This window comes from Patiria miniata, unplaced genomic scaffold (assembly GCF_015706575.1).
Source record: "Patiria miniata isolate m_02_andy unplaced genomic scaffold, ASM1570657v1 HiC_scaffold_3, whole genome shotgun sequence".
NCBI classification, from domain to species: domain Eukaryota; kingdom Metazoa; phylum Echinodermata; class Asteroidea; order Valvatida; family Asterinidae; genus Patiria; species Patiria miniata.
Genome location: NW_024037069.1, coordinates 43,354,442 through 43,372,180, shown reverse-complemented (window position 1 = coordinate 43,372,180; position 17,739 = coordinate 43,354,442). Strand labels below are relative to the sequence as shown.

Sequence of the window (17,739 nt, the reverse complement as noted above, 5' to 3'; positions counted from 1 at the left end):
ATTAACGTTTTTACAAGATGCATTCTTGTTTTTGCTTAAGGTGGCCGAAAAGTGGCCATCAGCTTTTTGGCCTTCAAAACACCAGGAACATTTTGGTTCCTATTTTTGCCTTTCTGGTGGATTCCACCCTATCATTTTGTAAAGATTCCAATGTTTCCCCTGGAAGTCTACCGGGATGCGTGTTAGCTGTAAACCCCGCCGGTTTTCTTTTGAGATGCCGCCTTAACCGCCTCGCATTTTCGACACCATGCGATTGGTCCACGATTGGTGCTTGATATACGGATGATTCCCATCAGTACAGTACACGCAAATGTGTCGTTTCTCATTGGTTTAATTTGGTCTGTCGCTGCTTGCAAGGTAGCCGCGCCCCTTATACACGTATAATGATTGTTTTGTAATGAAAAATTCATGTCAGGGGATCCCTACTCGACAAGCAGTGCTTTTTGGGGATCCCCTACCATAATTATGTATCTTCAATATGTTTTAACAAAATAATGTACAAACTATGGTTATACGAGATAATGTGGTGACAAAAAATAAAGAATTAATGAAAAGATTCCGATGTTTCCCTGGAAGTCTATTGGAAGGTCTTCACGCATGCCTTCTTTGTGGGATTTCAACGGAAACTCTTCTGACTTCAGGCAAACATCGGACGCGCGACGTTCACTGTCTGTTGAAAGCAAAAAAGTAAATGGCCATTTTTCGGCAGCCTATACGCCAAAGTAAAATCTGCTTTTCCGGTATCCATAAAGCAGAAAACAAGAATGCACACTTGTCAAACGTTTGATCCACTTTTCTGCTTTTCTGAAAGGCAAAAAGCAGATGGCCACATTTCGGCCACCTAAGTAAAATCTGCTTTTCCGGTATCCAAAAAGCAGAAAAGTAGAATGCACAGTTGTTGCCAAAATGTTCAATCCATTTTCTGCTTTTCAGAATGGATAAAAGCAGATGGCCACTTTTCGGCCGGCAGCATACGGAGGAAAAGTATAATCTGCTTTTCTGGTAGCGGAAAAGCAAAAAAAGTGGAAAAATGCATTTTCAGAAAACGTTCAACCTGCATTTCAGGTAGTAGAAAGTAGAAAAGTGAAAAAATGCATGTTACAACAACGTAAAATCTGCTTTTCTGCTATTCCTCTTGCTAGCTTCCAGTTATAGTTGAAGTATCACAACTTTCTGTCCCTTCGTCATGTAAGGCGCTTTGCGAAGAGAAAATCACGATAGTTTTCATTATTATTTATTTATCTCTGGTAATGAAGCCAAAGAATCATCAAAAGCGCCCTAGGCAATAGATCACAAGCCTGAAGAAAGCTGTAGAGAGCAGACAATGAGAAGAAATGACAGTTATAAAGGTGGGAGGAAGAATATTCTGGGAATAACCGACGGAATCAGCCTCAATCCACATGTTGTTGGTCCAGGAGGGATTCAAACAAGGGTCACAGCGGGTGAAGGCGAGTAAAGTATGTCACAACAAAATTGCGAAATTTGTGAAAGCAATTCATGCCCTGTAAAATTGCGGTTGTAAAGTAAAGTTAATAGTTGATGTCCCTCCACGGCCACCGTACGCAGGAGTCCAAATTTCACACGACACCGTTTCAAGGACGATAGGTCGCATTTAGTGCAGTGATAATTCCTGTTGATAGTGGTTGTATGCGACAATTGGCTTGCTAAAAAGCAGACTGAAGTTAAGAGACTCAACATGGCTGTTGCTGAGCTGATTACCGAAAACGCGGGCACATTGTTGCTCTTTCTAGTCACTTTGGTGGTTATTCTTCTGTATCAGAACACACGGAGGCCGACTGGGTTCCCTCCAGGACCCCCTGCACTCCCTATCATCGGAAATGTACTCAGTAAGTTAAGTCAACCACCATAATCATATTTTAGTCTCGACAATTTTTTTTTAACAAAGCACTAGTGGTAAAGATGATATGCTTTATTGATAACGATGTAATTATCATTAACGATCGCTTAATAATATATCTTTAGGAAGTTGGAAAAAAGTGGTTCTGAACAAGTGCCCTTTTCAAAAAAGAAGTGGTGCCCTTTTTGTGGCATCTGCCGTTTTGGGTGCCTTTTTCAGAATTTCGCACATGTATCGCCCTGAAAAGCACCATATATTGGCCCTTTGTGTGCATAATTGTCGGTTTTGAACAGCGGCCCCATCGACAGATGGTGCCAGCAACCCCACCCCTCCGCTTTTTGATTTAACGGAGGCCAAGTTTCCGGAGAAAAAAACCTGTCTACATTTCACAACGGATGTACAAGTGCCCTTTTCAAAAAAAATTACCCCCCCCCCCGATAAAAATTACTGTGCTACGCCCCTGGATCAGATCGTACTTAAGAATAGACTGTGGCATCACAGATCATAAACAGAATGATCAATGTTTTGATTATAGTGAGCACAACATACGTCAATCCTGTTGTAAACTAATTATAAAAAGTGGAAAATCATTTACCAAATGCGTTCATTTTGATCTTGATAAATTGTGGCAAACTTTGAAAAGAGAACTTTAAAAAATTTTTTTTACAAAATTACAATAACATATAGAGCCTACTTGAACTTGGAATTAGAAAACCCAAAACGTTCGTCGGTGTCGTTCAATATTATGCACATTGCGTGACAAGTTACAAGTTTTCAGCACGTCACCTTTTCACTCTAGTAATCGAAGGACATTGTGCTTATCGTACAGTCCATTGTAATGGTTGATTGTTGTTCAACACGCGAGGGGTCGTCGCACTCTTGCTTTTGTTGGCTAGACACGCAAGGGTGCACTGAACCAATTCAAGCCCCATTGAAAACAGTGTAAAATCAACAAAGTTCAGGGCCAAATAAAATGCAAGCCGACATCACTGGGGTTTCTCAAACAAAAATTAAATTATTGTCTTGTACTTCATCTTTTCATTTCTTTTCAATTTTGGGTAGATTAGCCGATTACATTTTAAAATATTCACACCAAAACAAAATCACCTTCCGAAAAGTGATAGTTCCCAAGCCTGCATGTAGCCGCTTTACAAGTGGCATCCTTCCACTTTCTCAGGCAAATAGGACCCATTTTTTCAACCGTAATTTTATCCAGCCTGCCCTTAGATGGAAGCCCGAAAACCAGGGAGTTGATCCTTGGCTACATTTACACAATTCCACCGTTTTTAAAGCCAAACGGTCTCCGTTTTCAAAAGAAACTGTGGGGTCACTTTTTATGTAATCAGCTCGCGTAGAAATTCTCACTTGAATTAGTTCACTGCACCCCGCAATGATCACGAGGTAGCCTTGATTCAAGACTGGGTTTGGTTCCCCCCGAATTATGCACCCGGTCCTTTATGGTTACAGACCAGTAAACAAACTTCCATAGACCCCAATGGTAAATGCTCCCACTTCAGAAATTCGGGAAAAATACTCACAACTCTCCAAGGTGTTCCAGACACACATCAAATTAAAGCTTATTTCATCATTTTTGGGGGGTCAACTGATGACTTTTAGAAGAAATTTCCATTCGAAGATGATCACCCCTGAACATAGTCCTGAAGCCCATCGCCATTTTGAAAAAAACGATGCCTACAATCTAGTGCAAAAATAGAGCGCTTTAAGGGGCCCCAATTTCATCCAAATTGAACGGAACTACAAGCTCACAGTCCTGTGCACGGCTTCCACCCATATTTTTTTACAAACCCTCCAGTTCATGGCCCACAGCATGCTCACATACTGAAGATTTTGAGGGCATGCAAATCGTGATTTGGCGGGCGTAGGCAATTTCGGACCGATTTACTGGTCTGCAACCCTATTTCTGGCAAGCGCGCTCAAGCCAACTGCTATTATTTTTTTTCTGCAACCAGTTATAGTCCATGACCATAATGCGCATGCGTCACTTCGTAACGGAATGGTTCTCGTACTTCCGTTGAAAAAAATCCCCCAGGGCTATTAATAAACTAGGAAAAACAAGAAATAATTGTTGGTACTCGGTCGAGGCCGGCAACGTATCTGCAGCACTGCGACCATTGTGACCAGTGACCAAGCGTAGCAGGCCACCATGCTGCCACGATCCCTGACAGAGATTAGTCTGGTTCCCTAGACATGACAATTATTCCCGACGCTCACGTCTAAATTGTAGGTCAGGCAGCCTCCTTGGCTGAAAATAAACATGACAACATTGACGGCCCTTTTTTAAAGCTTAGCTTCGTTTTCGATTTTGCTTTATCACTAACAGCTTTTAATGTTCTGATCAAATTTGTAAATAAATCACTTGCTTCGTAATATCATACAGTTATGATAATATAGTTTGATATTTCTGTAAGATAACATTGAGTAATGTTGATCTGGAATCTTCAGAATTAGGCACTCAAATAGCACAGTTAGCAGGCGGAGCCGAATGAAGACCGAGTTTTGGAAAATCTCGGTAACGGTCGTCCAATTCAAAAATCACCCATACGATCCGAGTATACTTGATGCACAATATCGCCTTTGAATTTCAAGTTTTCTTATTGAAAGCAATGAATATTAATTATCAACTAATTAAAAAAAAAAAATTAATAAGCAATTAGCAGTTAATTAAACCTATATTATACTCGGAAATACTCAGGCGCTATCCGATTGTCAGCGAAATAAACTCGGCAAACTTCGGACATTTTCGAAAAAAGGAGGAATTGCTCCCGTTTTAGTCACGTGACGTAAATTGTAATACAATGTATTACCGGAGGCTACCTGACCTAAGATTCATTCAGGAATAGTCAGAATATTTTGGTCTGGGAACCAGACTATGACAGAGATGGGCCATCTATAACGTTATTTCAAAAATATTCATATGTAACTTCAGTCACGTGACATGTTTCACGCATGCGTAAATAACTTCACCAGCATGCAGAAGAAAAACGTTCCAGCCGTCGTGGTGGTATGATGGTATCGAGGGCGCTATTACAAAATTAATTATCAAATTTAGTCTTACATCGATTTGCGTCTTATTAAAGTCTAATTTCCTGTGTCTCCTTTTTTTTTTTTAAGCTTTTAGGTCGTCTGAACCGATCTACCACATCTTCGGGCGTCTAGCGGAGCAGTATGGCCGCATATTTTCCTTGAAACTCGGCAGCTTCTGGGTGATCGTTCTGAACGATATTGAAGACATCCGTGAGGCTCTCATCAAGCAACCAATCGCCTTCGCAGGACGCCCCAATCTCTACACAAGTAATGAAAGAATAAAAAAGATTAACACACGCAATAATATAGGTTTTCTCGGTCAATTTCCTAAAATGTTCATTCAGTTCTGAAAATCGGTCATTCATTTTCGTCTGAATTTGAGAATCGCGCGCTCTGAACACGCGTTTCATTGTAATGTTTCTCAAAACCGAATGCACGGTTAATGAAAACGATTGCAGTTTCGTTGAATTGAAATGGGAATAAAGACGTGCATTCAAATTCAGACGAAAATGAATGACCGATTCTCATTACCTATTACTAGCCAGTACTTGGTATTACAACTGCGGGTACGAGGATAAAGATTTGACGATTTTTCCCTGGATGAGCAATCCAGCCTAAGGGTGCAAAGTCATACATACTAACGAGATGAAGGAAAGGTTCTTGCTCTGAAGTTAGCACAGAATTGCGAAACCTTTAGACTGAACTAGTATTTCCATCTTGCTTTTGATTGCATGAACAATGTTCAAGTGCACGTGATAGTTTTGTATGTGCTGTTTTTGTCCTGACCTGAAAATCGTCACATCTACAGATATGCACAACCAACTTGGCTAACCTAATTTTACTTCAATATTTAATGGGTTCTTTCAATATTTACCTTTAGACAAAGATGGGCCCATGGAGTCTGAAATACTGAAATACACCTATCCGTATCCGCGCTGAGTGGAAGTGCACGATAAAGGCGAATACACTCTGGAATATATAGCCGCTTCGTGGCTAGTCTGAGTATCAGCCGTTGTCCAACTAAGCGCTCTCCGTATCCAACGTGTGATATATCTGAGCAATGCAAATTTTTGCCACTCTGCACGTCAATCAATCGTAGTCGACTTTCAAACTTGTGACGTCACTCCGATCAGAAATGTGGACTAGGCTGTTGATTGGTCAATTTGGCTGACTTGTTTTTGCAATACAACAACGGGTTACGGAAGACGCGGTGAATGGTCAGAATCTCGAGGTCAAGACGCAGTCTTGTTTTGCATAATTCATCGCTGAATTTGCTCGCATATCATAGAAGGTCAATTCCATGGACTACTTCATGGCATCTTGGGCTTATCAAACTTTGTTTCTGACTTGCATTTTATTCCAACAGCACAAATTTTGACAGAGGGATTTAATGACATCGCGTTTACTGACTACGGTCCTGATTGGCAAATCCATCGGAAAATCGGCAACGCCGCACTCAGGTTAGAAAATGCACCTGAGGTGTACACATTTTTCGGGGGGTGGGGGGAGGTAGGGACAATGAAGTAAATTGATCTATATGTTTTTGTTCAATTTAATGTGTTAAGGGGCACCGGGGAGTGGGGGAAGGACATTTGGGAGGGGCGTGCCCCGCCCCGCCCCCAAAAACAAGTTACGCCACTGCAGCGGTGCTGTAGTCGAAGTGAATTGTTTTAGGCTAGTCTTTTTAATGAAAGTGCTAATTAATTAAGAAACCTACATTCAAATATTGCTAATTGTATTTCCAACTATATTTGTGATCATTGGTATAATGTGCAGCTTTGTTTCATTTATTCTTTAGACATTTTGCAAGTGGCGATAAGCTTGACAAGCTCGTGCATGGTGTTCTTCCCGGCGTAGCCAAGGTACTAGACCAGTCGGTGGGCAAAGCCTTGGATCTTAAAAACGTCATCGATCGATTCGTCTACATCGTGCTGGCCAACATGTGCTATGGAAAGAGGTAGTATTAACAGCACGGTGATCTTGTGTCGTTTTGTTTGTCTGGCTTGGTGCTTTTCTGTCTGTCTGTCTGTCTGTCTTTCTGAAAAAAAGGAACCCGAGACCACCGTCATTGCCTCACAAAGTTTAGAAACCCTAACAAAATCATTACGTTCATCATTTGTTCTTTAACCACTTTCTCCTTTTGGGGGGAAGTTGGAATTTGTGATTCTTTGGGGTCTGCTTTAATACGTAAGGGGAGCCAATATGAGAGACTCCCGAAGATCAGTAAAACATACTGTCCAAAACATTGAGTTTCCATTGGTACGCGAATTCATTACAAAGAGAGATTTCCTTTCCGCACATGTCACTGCACGTTTGTACTTGGGCCTTATTTCCTACTTAAAGAAAGAATTATTGAAGTGTTTGAATTATTATTATTTTTATACGAAAGGTCAGTATTTTACAAATACAGCATAGTTTGATGGGAATTAGTGGGAAGTAATGGTCCCGAGGTGAAGGTCAGCTTCTGCCGAGGGAGGTAGTCAAGCTGACCTACACCAAGGAACCAGTAATTCCAACTATTTGTCAGAAACAAACCATGCCGTATTAGTTTTACTTCACCTCATAAATACTTAGCAGCTTCACTGCCTTTTTAGTGGCCTCACTGCCTTGTCGATAACGTTCTTGGTGGAGTTTGCATCTTTATTCAGCACAAGATATTCAAGATCTTCGTCAGTCAATGAAATAGTCTGGTGCCAACAATCTTTAATGTTTGTTTACTGCAGTAGTTACAAGGCCAAGGACTACAACAAAAGGCTGGTTCCGTAAAGATTACATGCTACAGACTGCATGTTCTACGAGGCAGTTTCCAAGGGAATGTTTGGTGCAACCAAAAAAAAAATACCGCACGGCGGCGAGCTGGATAATCACCGGGATGACGTCACCTGGGCGCGTACTTCCCGGACGCGCGGTGGAATCGGCCAATGACGCGCTCCAATTTGATCATGAATATTTATGAGGTGTAGTAATACTTGCACCCTCCCCCTTTTTTGTCATACAGTTACGATTTCGACGACCCCCTCCTGACCGAATGGTTTGCACTCAACAAGGAAGGGCAGCAAGTCCTTGGGGGCGGGCTTCCCCGCGACTTCATCCACAGTCTCAAGTGCCTGCCTCTGACGTCACGGGAGAAACAATGGAAGGAGTTGGTCGACAAGAGCTTGGAATTCGTCTACAAAGAGTTCAAAGGCCATCGCGACACTTTCGATCCAAGTATGGACATACAGCACCTTAAAAATGAGCAAATTAGTAGCCCTTTCAGAGTAATGGTTGACACAATTGGGGGAACTATGTTTTTGGTTTTTACAAACTCAATGTATTTACCAATTACTTTTATATCAAAATGGAAAAACCGCCCTCGTATTTTGGGTAATTCCTCATGGTCAAATTTTACGTGAATAATTAAACAATTGAAGTACGTTTATACTCTTTATTAACAGTTATAATCTGTATAATATTGTATGAATCTGCACCTGTTTTCATTAATTTCATGTGTGTGGGTTGGAACATAATAGAAAGTAAGATCCATGCGCCCCTAATTATCTCCCCTGACTCGAACCTATGCCGCAAATTTGACACATTAAAAGTTAGGTTTGAATTTTGTTTGTATTATCAGCCCTTATCGCAGACATAACATACGTGCTCAAAATTCCTTAGATCTGATTTTCCACAACAACCGTAGGTTTTTGCTCACAAAAATGTACTTGCGTCCGTTTAAGTGCTAACACAAAGTTGCGTGGGAACACAAAACTATTTTTTTTAAATAGCCTTCAAAACAACATCAACAGATAGCACGAAATTAGAAACTTCCATTCAATCATATAAGGGTATGGTCTTGCAAGAATGTTTCGACAACGGCATGCATGTATCTACCTGCCTTGTACGAGTTCAAAATTGGTTCCCTCAATTCCTTTCTTTCTTTTTGTCTGTTAACAAGACAACATTCGAGATTTGTTTGATTCTCTGATCGCCGCCCAGAAAGAGGATGCAGAGGAGACGGGATCCAAGGCCGAGTTTCTGACGGACGTGAGGGTCATTCAAACGGTGAACGATATGTTTGGAGGTAAAGACTAGCCATATGGATGTAAAAACCAGTCGCTTTGGTCACAAAGAAGCGCGAGCGAAATGAGTCATACAGTCATGTTCGTTAATCTAAAGAAGAGTTTGAAGATGATGGATGCAGCCGAGGTTATTAAAGATATTGTCCAGTTTACGTTTTGTGTGCCCAAATGGAGAAGATTTAGGAACTGGCAAACACGACAAAAACATTCAGTAGTCGGATAGCTTCCCAATGAACACGATCTAAAATGACCATCTTGTGAATATGGGCCATAAACGAATGTAAGTCCATGTGCTGATAGAATAATGTGCTACTTGTCAGAAATTTGAAATCGGATAGTCCGAAATGTAAAAACGTGGGGGAAAGGCTATAAAGTTGAGGTTCAGTGGGAAAAAAGTATTCAAAGAAGGAGTCATTATAAAACTTTTACAGAAAATTTAAACATCAGCAGCATCAAAAATTAAACAATACATCACCCCAAAAAAATCCGGTCAAATAATGTGTACTGTCTAGTACACTGGAAAATTGCCCGGGTTAATTTTACCCAAGAAAGGATGAACACTGCAGCTGCGGTCATACAAGAACGCATTTAACTTGGTCATGTATGACTACAACTTTTGCTTGAACTTAACGGAAATTCTAACCCAATCACTTGGTTATATAACAACCCGATTTTGGGTAGTTGCAGGTTTCACCCTTTCTTGGGTAAATTTAATCCAGGCAATTTTTTCAATGTAGGCCTATAGATCTAGTCGAATCTTGCTACAACTATATGCATCATCTCATCCAAAAAACTGAAAGTTCATTGACCTGTCAAACGATTTGCCGTGGGTTTGTATCATGGTCTATATTGTGTAATTGTTTTCCAAAACAGCTGGTACTGGTACGACTATTCCCACGCTCTACTGGGCCATTGCAATCATGATTGAACATCCTGAAATCCTGGAGCGTGTTACCAAGGAGATAGACGAGGTCATAGGTCAAGACCGCCTGCCGAGTCTTTCAGACCGAGGCTCTATGCCCTATACCGAGGCTACTTTGATGGAGGTCAACCGTTACGGATCGGTGTCGATCATCGGGTTGCCCAAATCGGTCACCAAAGACACAACCTTTCGTGAGTATTCGATAAACGGTAATCGATTAATAATAACAACCAGCGCTGTTGATTTGAAATCCGAATTTCAATTACTCGATAACTGAAAGGTTCACGTTCGTCCGGAGATCACTAAAATGTTGCGTCAAAATAATCCGGGTCAAAGCAAATCCGTTTTAGTCCCGCGCCCTACATTACGGAAAGGATGTTGAAAAACCCGTTTGTTTACATTTCCAAGTACAGTGTGTGTCAAAAAATGCAAACATCGTATAAAGGAATGCCAGACGCACAATGTGTAACCAACATAGTTAATATAGGTATGCTTGAAATATATGTCTTTCCACTTTAAAATGAGACATCAAACGTCCAAATCTGAAATATTTTGACAGATTTACGAGTAATTTTCCGAGAAAGGTCAAATTGACCCTTGGACTAAGTTCTCAATTTTAGGCATTGGGACAAAGCTAAAGGTAGCCTAATTGCCTCTTCGAGGATATTTGCCTGCCCTTAAAAAAAAATAATGTCTTTAGCGAGTAAACACAATTCTAAACGATTTATTGATAATCACCTCATGCTAAGAATGTTCAGCCTGCAACATGTAAATATGTTTTTAAACTGATAGGAAGGAAGTGTTTAGAATTGTGGTTACAATCTAAATACAGTTTTTGTCAACCAGGCAATTATCCACACAGGGAACTTCGTCCCCAGGGTGTCGAGCAGTACGCGCCCACACTACTTGCTCTCTCACCCTGGTATTGGATCATTTGCATGTACAAGATTTTATGAACACGTATGCAAATGAGGAATAGTCTGGTGCCTGCATGTGCACCCAATACTTGAAGACAAAAAAAACCCGATTTTACATCCAGCTATAAATACAGGAAAATCGAACATTTTAAAGGTTTGGGTACACTTTAGTCTTCCTTTAATGATCTATAATAGGGAAGTCTAATCTTTTTGTTCTTTTGGTAGGTGGTTTCACGATCCCTAAGGATACAATGGTTTTGCTCAACATAAAGGCAGTGCATTTTGACCAGCGTCATTGGGACGAACCGCACCAGTTCAAACCAGGTAAAGGGAACTTCCGAATCTGAATAACTCGCTAGGGGTTGTGCGATAAAAATGCCACATAAAACACTTGAGTACGAATAAGCCATTTGCGAGTTATTTGAATAAAATCTGGAATGCTGACCCTAATGCTTTGCACGTTTTAACTTTGCATTCTCCTGACCACTCCGTTGCTATTTGCCGACGACTGCCTCATATATCATCAGATCAACACCAATGAAGATGAGAAATTGCTGCAGGCTGACCTAGACAACCTCATTGGCTACTATGTGGGGTATGCGATTTAATGCGAGCAAATGTAAATCGATGCCAGTCTCTCAAAAACGCAACCCTGGTGAACCTGCCTATGAGATGGATGGAGTGGGTCTTGTAGCAACTAAGGAATTCACGTACCTGGACATACAAATCCAACATGACTTGGGATGGGAAAATTAGACGCAGCATGCTGTTACCAAGGCAACGAGAGTCCTCGACTTCATCAGACGAAATTTCTACATGAGCTCTAAAAATGTAAAGGAAAGGTTATATTTCACACTTGTGAGCAACATGGTGTAGCAGCATGGAACCCTTATACAATCAGTCATCAGTCTGCGATAGAGAATATTCAGTGCAGAGCTGCACGCTTCGTTCATGGAGGTTACGCCAGACAGAGTAGTGTCTCCAACATGTTATCGTCTCTTGGATGGGAGAAGTTAACTGATAGAAGGGAAACCCACCAGATGACTCAACTGTACAAGATCATCACTCACACAATTGACATTGATGCTTCAGACTATCTTCAACCAAACACACAGAGATCCAGGAGGGGGAACAACAACCAATTTAACATAGTGCAAACATCCTCAACTGTATTCAAGAACTCATTTTTTCCAAGGACAATTAAATTATGGAATGACATGCCCCAACACATCACTGACTCTTTGACGCACAAGACCTTTAGGGACAACTACTGCAACCACATCATGACCGAGACCTAGGTGCCGACACCTCCCCGTGACCTCCTAGTCAAGATCCCTAGAGGATGTTTCAGGAGGAAACCAAACAAGTACCAAGTACCAAGTACAAGGAAACCGTTACTATTATATGGCGAGATTCGGGTAAGCCTTATGCAAGCAACCCCAGCTCCGGAATGGTCTGGTGTCTTTGTGCCATTCTCACCCATTGCGAACAATGTATTGGTGCTGAGTGTCTCTTACGTAACTATGCAAGAGCTTGCCCCGAGTCAAGTGGTTAGCAACAGTGTCTTTGGTCTGGAGAATTCAAAGTTAAAAATGTGCCAGTATTCTAAGCAAGTCAGCGTACCAGAGGGATTTTTTTCTCCAAATTTAATCCCAAAGGGTATAGGTCACTCGCAAATGGCTTATTAGCTGTTAAGTGAACTACACGTAAGGATAACTGTTATACACTCCGTAGTCTGCTATATTAGATTCGAATCTGCCACCCAACCCTTCTGCACATTAAATCACGTCCATTTTTAGTGTCAGGGTCATTTGCATTTATCCCAAAAGTAACCTACTGAATTATCAGAAAGCTAAATTGGATTACATATCGTGCTGGTGTCAAATATCCCATGAAATTATTCCGTCTGGTTTGCTGTCATTTAGAAGAAAATAATCAAGAAATGTCGGTGATTACCAACTATCAGTCAGTTGACTCATTGTTTGAGATAAAAATATCAAAAGGTTGTGCCTGCTTTTTCACTATTTTCTCGAATAGTATAACATTCACTGTGCTTTAACTTGCACATGTGACGTTTTGAGTGGTATTATTATTGTATTATTGGAAACCGAACAAAGTCTTGAAACGCATATGATTACAGAGCGTTTTTTGGACGAGAGCGGGACTCTAATGATCAAGCCCCCGGCCAGCTTCGTGCCCTTCAGCATCGGCCGTCGCTCCTGTATCGGAGAGAACTTCGCCAAGGGTGAGATCTTCCTCTTGTTCTGCTGGCTCTTCGGCCGCTACTCCTTCGCCAAGGTGCCCGGCAGGGAGAGCGAGTCGCTCCTGCAACTGAACATGGATCTGGGGTCGTTTGCCAACGAGCCCAAACCGTTCGAAGTTATCGTCTCAAAGAAGTGAGAGAAAACACTTCCAAAATCATATTTGGCGAAACAATTACATTTTGTCAGTGTCCACCTATTGGTTGAGTTTCTGACTTGATTTACAGCTAAGTGAAAAAGCTGAGCTCCAAGTAGTTTAGGATAGTAACGGTGTAATTGAAAGTATTTCTTCATTGAACGCGATCTGTTCTGATTCGCGACTACGAATTTATTGTTCTCTCTTTCGATTTCAATTCAATAGACATTTAATTCCATACAGTGCAGAGAAAATGGACACAGAATAATTAAACAAATGTATGGAGGCCAATTCAAAGAAAGCAAAAGCTCGTCACGGAAGGCCTTCATATATTATATAAAAACACTGCATTCAGAAGAATTAAATAAGAACATTAAGCAGTATATTGAAGCGAAAAGTAGTCAATAGTTTGTACAGTCCTAGCGAAGGGTGTTAATCGAGAAAGATGTACAGTTTTTTTAAGATCTAGTGCAGTGGTGGTGAGTGCCGCTAACGGACGTGAAACAATAGGAAAATGTGAGAGGAAGTATATTATTAGTATGTTTATACATAAATACTCCAGTTTGAAGATTATTATTAATGTCACATAGAGAAAGAGTGTTTAATTTAGCAAAGAGAGGTGCGGTGTGATCACGAGGTTGAGAGAGACTGCAAATTCTGATAGCTCGTTTCTGGATGACGTAAACCATAGACTTGAGCCATCCCTTAGTCACCACTTATCTTTTTGGTGTAAATTAATCTGTTTGGTTGAAATCGTGAATTTTACATTGCCTTATGCTACTTCTCTTTGCCGATTTAATAAGAACGAAAGCCCGGCCTTATGACGAATTTTACAAAGTTTACATGATCATTGTACATTTGTTAAATGAAATTTGTATATATTTATAATTCATTCTGCAGTCAGTCAGAGCAGTCAAGTAATTCTCCCTCCTTTATCTCTTCATTTTTCCAGAATAAACTCACATCTTTAAGAGTTTAAGCCTGTCCTCTTCATCAATTCATTTGACCTCAAAATATCCACGGGTCACATGACGTTTTCATAAAGCTTCTCGAAGTTCCTCAACTTTTCACCTCTTATAATTTTCTCCTGTCAAATGTACTGCACAAAAGTTAAGTCATCAGCACAAAATCACCGCAAATTATTGCAGTATGCTAAATCGGCAAATAAACTGTAGTGGAGCAATGGCAGCCTGATAGCTACGAGCAAGCTTCAAGATGCAGAAACTCACGCTAGAATTCTTTCCATATGTTTTCAAGTCTGGTTTCTAGAGAACAAATAACACTGCATTTCCTTGATAAGGAGACAGAAGAACAAACATAGCTTGTGAAACTACATGTACACCTATGAAACATGTTTAGCTAAAACTGGGTATGAGATGGAGAATAAAAGGGTGCATTTTAAACAAAGTCACATCAGTGCGCGATTTCAATAAATTTGTTGAACTGTGGAATCGTGGTAAGAGCGTTTGTTAGCGTGCGCTTTTCTTCAAAATGGTGCAATGGTTATACATACAACTTGAACCAAATTATTTCCAAAATACTTGCCTATAACATATCTCAATTGCAAGTGAGATTGCATGGTGGAGATACGAATAAATGTAAGGTTTGCGGAAACACCATGGGCGAATAAATTCTCAAACTAAGAGAATGGTTCAGAAAAGATCCAGAGAAATAAACTCTAGGTATAACATCTCAATTGCACTCGTTTTGATAACTGCTACATATTTTTGATATTTTCTTTAATTTTGGTCCAGATAATTCTGTCTCACCCTGTACATTGGGTTGCGAACATTGGATGCAGCAATCCTTAATTGCATGCGAAATAGTTGCTTACAATTATATAGACTTAGTCGGGGCCGTAGGGAGCACTTCATAACTGTCGATGAATATGATGTTGTGGTTATATGATGTCGACTTTCAGAAAACAATTCTTGGCACTGCATGTGTACCTCTTGAAAATATAGTCGTTTCAAAAGTGTCGACCTTTTTCCAGTAAGGGCAAAAAAAATCAGAAGACAGATTATTTGTTCTCAATTAGTGTTTTTGTTTTTAGTTTTACTTCAAAGGATAGGTGCATAAATGAAATAGTGCGAGAACTGACAATAAAAGAGGTATCTCTATTTCAAGATAAGTCTGGCATTAGTGAAGGATGTAGATCAAAGGTGATAACAGTGACGGCTAAAAAAAATAGAAATACATTCATTTTATCGGTAATCAGTAGTCGCCCTTGGGTTTAAGGCAGAGCATTTTCCCGTTACATTCCGAGGCAGACTGTGGCAGGTGGTTCATGCATTCAGTAATAAATAGTTTTTATTAAATTTAATTTAGAATCTACATGCACATTTATTTGGATTTTTTTTCCATTTAATATAGACGACGTGGAAAATCAATATAAAACATTTGCAGTTTGTTAAAGGGAATCATTGATAAATCATTCAGAATGTGTTTCATGTCTGGTGTCACTATCCTTGCAGTCTGTGTCTTTTTTTTAAAAAGTTTTTCACATGTTTTGCAATATTAACTAAAACAAATCATAGCAACTGAATTTAACTTTTTGCAGTTCACTCCATTTATATTCTTTTTGTTATCTGCATTGACTTTAGAATTGTAGCAAGACTGGAGTACTAAATCAACATTTAAAAAGAGAGAAACGAAGCACAAAACGTAAAAACGAAGAACAGACGTAATGCTCTTTTTGATCTGAGCCGGGCAGTATAAAACCAAAATATTAAGCAGCAAAAGTATGAAAGGTTAAATAATAACCTTTATGTTAAAAAAATTGCTTAGATTCATGCTCCCGGAATAGATCACTTTCCTTTCAACGAAGCGTTTCCAAAACTTCATTCAATTATGTAGACGAATGATGTTCTGTATAAATCTTCTGGCTGCAATTAACTACTGCGACATCCACATTCTGTAACACAAACAAACCAAACCAATCACGAACCATAATATTAAAAAAACAAAACCTTAGTTTGGCCCTTTTATTAACCCTAAAGGGGCCGGGGGGCGGAATCCGCCCCCCCCCCTCAACATTTTCCGTGATAGCCTCTAAAAAAAATTGCCATTCGTACATATGAATAATTAATTAGCCATAATTCCAAAACCCTTTGACCTATAGTCATGACATTTCTTGTGTATGTTTAGGAAGAGTTGCTCTATGCATGTGCCGAGTTTCAAAATTTTTCGTTACTCGATGGCCGAGATCTTAGGGGGGGGGGGGCGGAATCCGCCCCCCACCGGCTGAGAGATGGTCAAAATAACCCGGCCCCTTTAGGGTTAAATAAATACTTTCCCGAAAGGACAGTCAGTGAATCAACATGAATATCAACCGAAATGTCGTTAAAAACCATTAGTTCGGAATCGAACCCCACTCTAGTGTTATTCTGACTGACTATGACTACACATTAGGCGAAGTAAAACAAATAACATATTCCCGTCCCCGTCCGCTTCCTTTTTGGAGGCCGCCTGGATTTTTTATTTTTGAAAAATGCAGTAAAAAAAAACAACGAAAAAGTCCTCAATTCGGCGGTCCAAGCAAATGCATCTAAAACTGTTCATTGTAGACCAATGCAACTCTAAATGACACTGTAAATATGTTCAGTTCTCTTGTCCAACTTGTTTTTCATGTTAAAAGTGTCTTTGAACGGTGGAAACACCAACGGTTGCAGGAAATTTTTTAAATGGCGGTCATCTTGAAAAAATTTTAAAAAATAATAAATAAAAAAGCCCCTCCCCTTCCTCCTTTTTTTCAAAAACCCGGACGAGAAACATATTTTTCTTTATTTGCCCTTACCGTCTACACTACAGTACGCCAAAAACACAAACAAACCAAACCAATCACGAATCATAATATTAAAAAAAAAACCTTAGTTTGGCCCTTTTATTTTATAAATACTTTCCCGAAAGGACAGTCAGTGAATCAACATGAATATCAACCGAGATGTCATTAAAAAGCCATTAGTTCGGAATCGAACCCCACTCTAGTGTTATTCTGACTGACTATGACTACACATTTAATAGGCGAAGTAAAAAAATAATAACATATTCCCGTCCCCGTCCGCTTCCTTTTTGGAGGCCGCCTAGATTTTTGTACTAAAAGAAAACTTTTGAATTGGGCTTTTATGTCCTAGATTTTGAAAGTGCTATACAGGCATGTAACTTTTCCTCGGATCAGCTGATTTCGTCTTTTTTTTACTTCCCATGTGTGCCATTGAAAATAGAAAAATAGTGTACAAAGTCTGGGAAAAAATTTGAATTTCCTCTTTTTTGTGATTTCCCAGTTGCATGCCTGGCTATAACTTCAATGAAACAATAGTCCCGACATTTGGGTTTCGGGTTTTTTATTTTACTCGCCCTGTACTTCTCGGGGGGCAGATTCGGAAGGGGGAAGCTGACGTTTATCGAAAGTTTCTACTTGTGGCTTACCTCTTGTCTCGTTCTGATTTTACAAAGCTACAGAGCCAGAAAACGACGAGTAACAGTCATGTGTTGTCGTAAGCTGTCAGTCTGGTGGTGGTATATCTGGCCCCCGTCTCGATT

The 17,739-nt window shown here is 40.1% G+C and overlaps 1 protein-coding gene across 1 annotated transcript; it reads left to right on the top strand.

Annotated features, from left to right (window-relative positions):
• Positions 1-1,586: 1,586 nt before the first annotated feature.
• On the top strand, positions 1,587-14,176 carry LOC119737063 (steroid 17-alpha-hydroxylase/17,20 lyase-like). Its single transcript, XM_038211136.1, has 9 exons — positions 1,587-1,847; positions 4,991-5,170; positions 6,270-6,363; positions 6,702-6,860; positions 7,902-8,113; positions 8,838-8,963; positions 9,835-10,074; positions 11,026-11,124; positions 12,941-14,176. The coding sequence occupies exons 1-9, from the start codon at positions 1,697-1,699 to the stop codon at positions 13,198-13,200; spliced, it is 1,521 nt and encodes a 506-aa protein (XP_038067064.1). The 5' UTR covers positions 1,587-1,696; the 3' UTR covers positions 13,201-14,176.
• Positions 14,177-17,739: the final 3,563 nt, after the last annotated feature.

Bases quoted from the DNA above. Each gene is read 5' to 3' on its own strand.
- LOC119737063 (XM_038211136.1), top strand. From the start codon at position 1,697: ATGGCTGTTGCTGAGCTGATTACCGAAAACGCGGGCACATTGTTGCTC. The intron at 1,848-4,990 runs GTAAGTTAAGTC...TTTTTTTTTAAG, and splicing joins TATCATCGGAAATGTACTCA to CTTTTAGGTCGTCTGAACCG. The intron at 8,964-9,834 runs GTAAAGACTAGC...TTTCCAAAACAG, and splicing joins GGTGAACGATATGTTTGGAG to CTGGTACTGGTACGACTATT.